General features: G+C 46.3%; 1 protein-coding gene across 1 annotated transcript in view; it reads right to left on the reverse strand.

Annotated features, from left to right (window-relative positions):
• Window positions 1-9,793, reverse strand: part of LOC130124365 (MAGUK p55 subfamily member 7-like) — a 39,296-nt gene that overhangs the window by 2,561 nt on the left and 26,942 nt on the right. Inside the window, exons 7-18 of the mRNA XM_056293821.1 lie at window positions 9,354-9,435; window positions 9,126-9,211; window positions 8,934-9,011; window positions 8,524-8,720; window positions 7,865-7,923; window positions 7,040-7,146; window positions 4,318-4,669; window positions 3,355-3,525; window positions 1,174-1,254; window positions 925-1,018; window positions 690-798; window positions 426-569 (exon numbers count right to left, since the gene is read on the reverse strand). Coding sequence (XP_056149796.1) covers window positions 426-569; window positions 690-798; window positions 925-1,018; window positions 1,174-1,254; window positions 3,355-3,525; window positions 4,318-4,669; window positions 7,040-7,146; window positions 7,865-7,923; window positions 8,524-8,720; window positions 8,934-9,011; window positions 9,126-9,211; window positions 9,354-9,435 — 1,560 coding nt within the window. The remainder of the gene's footprint in view (window positions 1-425; window positions 570-689; window positions 799-924; window positions 1,019-1,173; window positions 1,255-3,354; window positions 3,526-4,317; window positions 4,670-7,039; window positions 7,147-7,864; window positions 7,924-8,523; window positions 8,721-8,933; window positions 9,012-9,125; window positions 9,212-9,353; window positions 9,436-9,793) is intronic.

The following is a 9,793-nucleotide window of genomic DNA, read 5'->3' on the forward strand; positions in this document are numbered from 1 at the left end:
CCATTGCCTACCAACACAGGGATCCCAGTTCGAATCCCCGTGTTACCTCCGGCTTGGTCAGGCGCCCCTACAGACACAATTGGCCGTGTCTGCAAGTGGAAAGCCAGATGTGGGTATGTGTCCTGGTCACTGCAATAGCGCCTCCTCTGGTCAGTCGGGGCACCTGTTCACGGGGGAGAGGGAACTGGGGGGAATAGTATGATCCTCCCATGCACCACGTCCCCCTGGTGAAACTCCACACTGTCAGGTGAAAAGAAATGGCTTGCGACTCCGCATGTATCGGAGGAGGCATGTGGTAGTCTGCAGCCCTCCCCGGATCGGCAGAGGGGCTGGAGCAGTGACCAGGAAGGCTCGGAAGAGTGGGGGCCAGATACAATTGGGGGGGGGGGAATGAGGGGGAGAAAAAGAAAAAGATTTTGACTTACTGAAAACATCCTTGCAGGATTCGGGACCGCTTCATTACAGGTAACCTTGGCTCTCCTTCTGGTGAGGCGCAGCTCCTCGATGCGTGGGGGTTTCACAAACACCACATACGGTTTGAACTCCCATCTATACAAATTTTTTATCGTCTGTGGTACGAATAAACAAAGGACAGGGTATTGGGGGAAGCAGAAAGACTGACTGGCTCAATGAATTGCAAAGGATATTCCACAGTTAATTGACCCCATGACTGTGACTGGACTACTCACATTTGGGTGAACATCCAGAAGGCAGACCTTGCCCTCCGCTGTCACCTCCTCAATTGAATCCCGGCTTGTTCCATAGAAGTGTCCTCTATACTTCCCATACTCCACAAACCTGAAGAGAGAGAGATTGAGAGAGACACAGCCAGAAGACAAAGACGGGAAGGGAAAGAGAGAGGGAAAAATAGACCGTTGGGCCGAAATTGTGTCAGATCACCATGGAAGGCTCATGAACATGTACCTATGAATGAGGATGCCCTCTTCGAAGATGTGCTGCGGGACAAAATGATAGTCCAACCCGTCCTTCTCTTGCTTTCTCCTCTCACGCGTGGTGTCTGAGTAGGAGAGAACGAGACAGAAAGAGAGAGAGAGAGACAAGGGAGTCAGACTGGGGATGATGTACAAGAGACAAGGAACTATTTAGTATGCAGTTGACAGGAATGAAAGCCAGTGTCGTTGAGACATTATTTCCAAGTTGTATCTCACTCACATGGTGTGGTGACACCATATATGTCGCGGTCAGAGATCAGGAGCCTCCTCTTCAGCTCACTAACACCAACACCACTGGGCCCTTGAGACAAAAAAAAACAAAACTTAAATAAAACACTGGGTCCTGATGTGTGCTAATGTTCTCCTGTTGACAAGCCTGACATGAACTAGCTTTGATTCTGCTGACATCTGTCATTGCCATCAGACGGGAAGAAAAAAAGAAAGGAAGTGTAAGGGGGAAAAAAGAGAGACATCAAGAAATACTGAGAATGGGTCCAAGACAGAGAGATAGGAACGACAGAGAGAGACAGAGAGAGACACACACAGAGAGAGGGAGAGAGCTGTAGTAAAAGGATACAGTGACATTAGGAGAGATGAAGAGGGAGATGCAGACAGAGCTCAAATTCCATATTGATTTCAGTCTGTCTATGCTACCCCATCCTTTCTTCCCCTTCAAATTTAGAAAATCTCCATCTCTGTCTCTCTGTCAAAGCTTCAGTACCTTCTGGAAAATCCATAGCATTACATTTCAATGTGACATCCACCAAACCACAAAGTATCAGTGTCACTACGAGTGTATGATGAAAGGAGATGAAGCACAGGCACATACCCACCCACCCAACTACACACACACACACACACACACACACACACACACACACAAGGCACAGAAAAACAACAAAAACAAATACATATACATTCATATAAAATGCACACACACATGCACGCACGCAGCATCTGGGATTTTCTTTAAAGGTCAGTATCAACATCAGCAATGCAAGCCCGGCCCCAGATTGCATCAGGCTCAAATGGAGTGTTGTCTCAAAGTAGGATTCCTGACATACCTGCCTTTTCCATCACTGCGTTGCATGACCTTAATACAGTACAAAATATCAAGTTCATAGACTGCCCTCTCTTACATCGCTAATGTCTTTCACAGCTGCTATGAAGCAGTGGAGAGGAGCATCACAGCCCAACATGGATACTTTTCCCCTGCCTGCCCTTTTTCAAAAGTTACAGGATCTTTTAGGATTACAGTGGTTGGCAGCGACCGGCCCTCAGTTTCCCGGGGCATAACAGTCTATTGTTTTACTGAAAATGGGTATGGAATGCAGAAAAAATACATTAAACGTCCAAATTAGTTAACCGTGATCCACTTTGTCCTGTTATAGCTATCCCAGGTTTGGTTTTCCTGTCTATAAACCTTATTGCCAATAAGGTTTATATTCTTGCTGATGAACTTGGGTAAATGAAGCGTCTTTACAGCAGACAGTAAAACAAAAACCAGAGTTGGGACAAGTACCAACTCAATTAAAGAGGTCTAAACCTAAATCCAAGCTGTCTTAACTGTTCCAGTTCGATGATGGAGCACTTGGCTGACATTATCAGGGATCTTATTCGCAATCCACTCATCCCATTCCCTCCATTCATCGATCATTTATCTGCTCCGTATTGCCGCTTTTGTTTTGCACCTCATCGATTCCTGCCCAGCTCCCCGTCGAACGTGCTTCTCCTCCTCCTCCTCCCACTGTCCTCAGTCAACTATTTGTCTTCGTGGACAGAATACCTATACTGTAGTTGTATTGTAAAAGGACATTAAAAAGACCTTCGGCGGGGCCCGATGTCGGATTCCCCCGGGAGAGATACAGCTCACCGCTACAAAGAGCAGGCCTGCACTATTGGCAGTAAACTCGGTGTAGGGGTGGGCTCCTTAGTAACTTTAGAGAGCACAATATATTCTGACTTATGGTCTTCTGACAGTGTTTACTTGAGTTTGATGGGAAAAGATTGTTCTTGCACCGGACTCATCAATCTTCATCAGTGCATGAATGAGAGTCTCGACATTGTCTTTTTTTATTGAATGGGTTTAGGCTATCTCGTTTGTTGGGTGGACTAGAAAACAGAAATTTCAAGTGGGCAGAAGGACAAATCAGATGAGATCGTATTTTACCACATTGCACGTATATGTACCATCTTCCATTTGGCTGTTTATGATACCATTTATGCTGACGCTCTGCATGCAACAAGTTGAATTGCAGTTACCTAGTAGTGCATATGCAGCAGATGAACGGTTTTGTGAGATGTTTAGCTCATCAACCCCACAACATAGTATTAGAAACTGTCTATTTTATGCAAGATTCATGTTGTGGTTCACATGAACCCCTGTTTCAGTCACACTTACCAACCAAGAGGACCAGGCGGTGGCTGTCCTTAGGAGTTCTGCGGTAGGGGACTACCTCCATATAAGTTGGGATATGAGGTAGGCCATCTGCTCCATCACTCCTGCCCCTGCACTGGGCATCTCTGCTCCAACTTCCCCGTCTGCCCAGTCGGAAACTCCTTCTTAAACCAGCTATGATTGAAAAATATATATGTTAGAATGTATGAATTTAGGGGCGTCCAGGTGGCGTGGCGGTCTATTCCGTTGCCTGCCAACACAAGGATCTCCGGTTCGACTCTCTGTGCTACCCCCGGCTTGGTTGGGCGTCCCTATAGACACAATTGGCTGTGTTTGCGGGTGGGAAGCCGGATGTGGGTATGTGTCCTGGTCGCTGCACTAGCACCTCCTCTGGTCAGTCGGGCGCCTGTTTAGGAGGGAGGGGGAATGGGGGAATAGCGTGATCCTCCCACGCGCTACGTCTCCCTGGCGAAACTCTTCACTGTCAGGGGAAAAGAAGCAGCTGGCAACTCCACATGTACTGGAGGAGGCATGTGGTAGTCTGCAGCCCTCCCCGGATCGACAGAGGGGGTGGAGGATTGACCGGGACGGCTCGGAAGAGTGGGGTAATTGGCCAAGTACAATTGGGAGAAAAAGGGAAAAAAAAGAAAAGAATGTATGAATTTGTGTGTGTGTGTGTGTGTGTGTGTGTGTGTGTGTGTGTGTGTGTGTGTGTGTGTGTGTGTGTGTGTGTGTGTGTAACTGCGTGGTGTAACAAGGTAATTTGCCCAGCCACCTGATATTTGTACTTTTCAAACCTAATAGGCTGCAAGCAAAAGGAGGTAAATTTCATCAAAAATTCTTAATTTGATTCAATTTGGTTTGAGACAGTTTTGAGATAATATGATTATTCATCATCATTGGTGGTCACTTGAGGTCGAGTATGACCTGCACGTGACAGCTTTTTACGTGGAGTGGCTGATGCACCTGTAGCCACCACGCGGTCCTTGGCGGGGGGGGGGCAGAATCCAATGGCATGGAGAACCAAGACGATTGGGGACCACCCTCTGTTGCAGCCTTCATCCGCCTTCACTGCCGTTGGGACCTGGAGACATCTTCCACCAGTTCCTCCGTTGAGGTCTTTGTTGGATTGTGCTTCGGTCTGGAACCTCCCACTTGAGCTGTCCGCCTTGGGTGACCCTACCAGGAGCCAAGCTCCGAAAGGCATAGATCTTGGGATCATTAGTACACACAAGCTTGTCCACCATGGCAAGTTGGTGATCCAGGAGATGAATATGATCATTACAAGGCAGACAAAGATCACATAGGACATAAAAAGCTATTGCCTACTTGTTGCATCAAGGTTGATTACAATGCATGGTTCCAAACTCACCAATCACTTCATATTTTGTCTCTGGGTTAAAAACCTTAGCCAACTCTCAGATCAAGAGCGGGAGAACTGAAGCTGAACTTAACTCGGCCGTCTTAAAAAGCAACAACGAAAACCTGATGACAACAAGATTCCATGACAACAATTTGAGAGAAATCCGTGGTGGGAACGTGTCAGAAAGAAAGCACCGAGGCATTTATTCAAGAAACCATCGACATTGTTGGTCTGTGACTGATGTCAGCCATCAGACTGCTCTAACTATTTGAGCAGCGATCCTCTCCGTTGACTGAGTCTCCAGAGATGACAAGTTGGGAAGTGAGCCTTCCAGGCCAGTCTGTCGTGCTTGGCTTGCAGGCTTTCTGACAGCCAGTGTCTGCCATGCAAGTGTGGTTTGGCCCAGTTTGGCATGCTCTCTCTATGTTGATGATGTTAGCTGCTGCTAAATGATGGTGCCAGGGCTGCTTTGACGTCAGCTGTAATTTCAGCATGTAAGCATAGCTGTCTATTTCCCCCTAACTGCTCCGTTGCAAAGAACAGGGCACTGCTCGCAATGATTTCAGAACTGTTGATAAATTCCCGATCAATGATTCAGACTGATGATTTGACCTGGTCTCCATTTGCAGGTAACAGATTCAGAGAAAAGCGGAAAAATGGGACAGCTATTTCCAAGAGGGAAATTAGATAAGGGAAAAAACAACATACTAAGTTAATTCTCAGTCAAGAGAAAATCTGGCAGACACTCCCTCGTATTAAAAATGAGAGACATGCGACATTATTATAAGCAAGACTGAAAAAACGGACTGGAAAAAAGTCCTGCTTTTATTATCAACTAACCACGAACTCTCTGTATGTGTTTTACAATATTATGATGATATTTCTGTGTTAATAGGCAGTGTGCATGTTACCGAATGAGAGGTGAAGGCTCAAAGCGAGGATGGGAGGCAGAGAAATAAATGGGATACCACGTGTCTTTGGTCATGAACACCACTTAAACCCGTAATGTCAGAAATATGTGAAATGACCCTTCCACATATTCCAGTACACGTGGGCTGGTGTGAGGTGCCGGTGTGAGGCAACTACCAGTGTTTGCTAACAGCCTCTCTTCAAGCATGTTATCCATCCATCCATCCATTATCCAAACCGCTTATCCTGCTCTCAGGGTCACAGGAATGTTGGAGCCTATCCCAGCAGTCATTGGGTGACAGGTGGGGAGACACCCTAGACAGGCCGCCAGGACATTACAGGGACAACAAGCACACACACATACATTCACACCTAGGGACAATTTAGTACGGCTGATTCACCTGACCTACATGTCTTTGGACTGTTGGAGGAAACCGGAGCACCCGGAGGAAACCCCACACAGACACGGGGAAAACGTGCAAACTCCACAAAGAGGACGACCCAGGACGACCCCCAAGGTTGGACTACCTCGGGGCTTGAACCCAGGACCTTCTTGCTCTGAGGTGACCGCGCTAACCACTGTGCCACCGTGCCGCCCCCAAGTCTTCGCTTTTACAAGCAAATTCTATCCAAAGGACAGAACTGTTAAGTGCTCGTGACGTACGAGCATATTTTGAATACTGCAGGGGAATAAGTAGGCTACTTTAACTAAGCTAGCGATCAGCTAACAGCATTCCATTGCTGTACCGTTTATGAGGGGCTAATGTCACCTATGCCTCTTGCCAATAAGTAGGCTGGTAACCAGTTGTATGGCATCTACTGAGTGATCAATAATGGTTTGGAGACCAGACTCCTGAGACACACTTGTTATTGAATGCAAATGATTCATAGAACAGAGGTGATGTAAAGCGACATCTGTACTTCACCTTATGTCCCACATGCACAAAGGCCTTACACATAACCATATAAATCTACTGTGCCACACACACACACACACAAGCACAAACTGCGTATTTCATAATATCAGGAGAGATGGGGGGAATTAGTGGTTAAAAATCTTGTTGTTTGCTGTTGGATATGATAGAATGTCACATCTGTTCGTCCTGGAAGAGGGATCCCTCCTTTTGATGCTATTCCTGAAGTTCCCCCCCTTTTTTTTGTGAACGTTTTTCTTGTGGAGTTTTCCCTCATCCAAGAACAAAGGGGTATGCTTTACTGTGCTTTTACTGTGAGCATGTACAGCTCTTTGAGACTGCAGCTGTGAGGGCTATACAAATAAACAGGACGTGACTCGACCATTTTCTTGCTCATTCAACCGCCTTCTGAAACACGAAATTAAGCCGTTTGACCTGGTTTGTAAATAAAACAAGGCCTCAGAATTTATTTTTGTTTTTTCCTTGCAGGTCTGCGTCATACTGAGAGAGGTGGGTTCCTTTTCCAGTGCCTGAAAGGTTTGGGGGGGGGGGGGAGCTTCTCACCAACATGGATTCCTGTTAAAGCTCCATAGTCTGCATCCTCCATGACTGGAAAAAGAGCAAGAGAGAGAAGAAAGAGCAAGAAAAAAGTTGATAGAAACCACAAGAGGATGACATATTCATTGCTATGAAATTTCATACTTAGAGTATAAGCACATGTTCTGACCCAAATTTCAGGACGTCAGCCATGGAGTTTCGTCTAAACAGAAAAATGACTAATAACGGTCTAATTTAGGATCGGTGTTTGCAATTTGAAAAATATATACTTTGTTTTGCAAAGCACAATTCAGACAAGCATCGAAGTTAACAGTCCTAATCTCTGTCCTTAACAATACAGTTACCTTTTGGAGAAAGGAACCTGGAATCTGCACGTTTTGGAATACCAGGTAATGAGTGTTGAGCAATTAAGCGTTAGCAAGAGAAAATCTTTTCTATTTCTTGGAATATCGTAACCATGAACCCCAAAGGGGAAAACATATTCAGAAGAATGTATGACACACTGAGATACATTCAAGCTTCTCTACAGTACCTTCCTGATCATCTGCAAAGCATGTGGAGGAAACAAAGACAACTGAGTACAGAAGAGGGTAGGTGCAGCTCACCCATAGCCTCAACCTTGACCGTGGCCCTCAGGTGTGACCTTTCACCCCTCACCTTTGATCTGAAGGAGCTTTGATATATTTTATTGGCAAGTGTTAAATGAGTTTTTTTTCTCAATTCTTCACAGGTGTGGAATTGTGTGCAGAGCTGTTTGCTGGTTACATACCCGCTGGTTTGACTTGTCGTGGTTTGAACAAGGCTCTAGGTCGCTGCAGGGCAACTCTCCTGTAAGAAAATCAGAAAGCAGTGAGGGATTCTCTCCCAACCTGCACTGAATCGACATATAATCGAGATATCCTTCAGGATTTTTCCCCCCTTTTCTCCCCAATTGTACTTGGCCAATTACTTTATTTTCTGAGCCGTCGCGGTCGCTGCTCCACCCCCCTCTGCCAATCTGGGGAGGGCTGCAGACTACCACATGCTTCCTGCGATACATGTGGAGTCGCCAGCCGCTTCTTTTCACCTGACAGTGAGGAGTTTCGCCAGGGGGATGTAGCACATGGGAGGATCACGCTATCCCCCCCCCCCCCCCAGTTCCTCCTCCCCCTAAACAGGCACCCCGGCCTACCAGAGGAGGCGCTAGTGCAGCGACCAGGACACATACCCACATCCGGCTTCCCACCTGCAGACATGGCCAATTGTGTCTGTAGGGACGCCCGACCAAGCTGGAGGTAACACGGGGATTTGAACCGGTGATCCCCGTGTTGGTAGGCAGCAGAATAGACCACCACGCCACCCAGACGCCCCCCTTCAGGAATTATTTGACTGTGTTTTGGCAGGTCATGAGGGGGGAAGTTGGCATTGAAGCCAACTGTGGAGCTCAACCTCTCATGTAGCTGTTGCGAGGGGATGAGCCCTGCCCGGTTAGGTCCATTTCCATAGTGTCGGGCCTGCCACCAAGTGTCATCCTCTGTGCTGACAATCTGGATGACATCGCCCTTCTTAAACGCGAGTGCTGCGTCCTTACAGGGGACAGCGGGATCTTCCTCGGGTTCATAGTTGAAAAGAGGCCGCACAAACAACTGCGTAAGAAACAAAAATCGTTGATTGAATCATTTTGCCCCTGCTGGAATACTGCATTAGTATTTTAGGCAAATCGATGAAGAGGGAACACAAAAAGCTATCGAAGAATGACCAGAACACACTTGATGTTAGCGATTTCAAGAATTTGTATGCCACAGAGGTGAATACTACGCCTCGTGTAGTATTCACATGATGTATCTTATGGTTGGTACCTTCTTCCTCTGTGCGAGTGGCTCCTCCTTGGTGAAAGCAGGAATCACTTTGAAAGTAACTTCGCCATGAGATCGAGCCTGACATGAGAACAACAACATACCTGAACAAGGTTCGTGAAGAAAGGAAGAAAAGGGAAGAAAGAAAAACACAGGAAAACAACAAAAGACAGGAAATCAATGGTTAACACCAACAAGAAGTGGGAGCATCTCCTCTGGCTTCTTGTGCTCCAGTGAGATTCCATTGACCTCCTTCAGTTCGTCTCCTTCATGAATGAGACCTAGAAATGTCGTGTAAAAGGAAATCAACATAAGATTTACTTGAATGGTCACTATTTTACCTTAGACAATTATGGAATAACAAACATCATTTACAGTTAGTGCAGGTTTGGGATTGCCATAATTTAGAAGACGTAAGCCTACCACTCCTGTCCGCGGCACCTCCTCTCATAATCCTTGCCACAACGATAGCACCCGTGGACTCATCCCTTTTTACTGTAGCCCCCTGTGTGATGGGAAGGGATGGTAAGTTGTGCATGAGTGGACGGATAATGGACGAAAAGATGAGCAGATAAATGAAAATACAAGCATGGAAAAGGGGGGGGGTGAAAGGAGTAATGGTAGAAGTAAGAGAAAGTAACATGTTGATTTTATTACGGTCCAGACAAGCTACTCATATATAGTCGCTCTGTTCCAAATAGAGTTATTTGTATCATGACGGGACCATTAACCCAGCCGCTTCCATGTAACAAACGAGTCGCTGGAAAAGGTTATCCAAATCAGCATTATTTTGAACAGATGTTATTGATGTGGAGCAAATCGCAATGGAAAGAGCGTCTTATGTAGCTGCCTACAATCAACTC

This window comes from Lampris incognitus, chromosome 14, assembly GCF_029633865.1.
Source record: "Lampris incognitus isolate fLamInc1 chromosome 14, fLamInc1.hap2, whole genome shotgun sequence".
Classification (NCBI taxonomy): domain Eukaryota; kingdom Metazoa; phylum Chordata; class Actinopteri; order Lampriformes; family Lampridae; genus Lampris; species Lampris incognitus.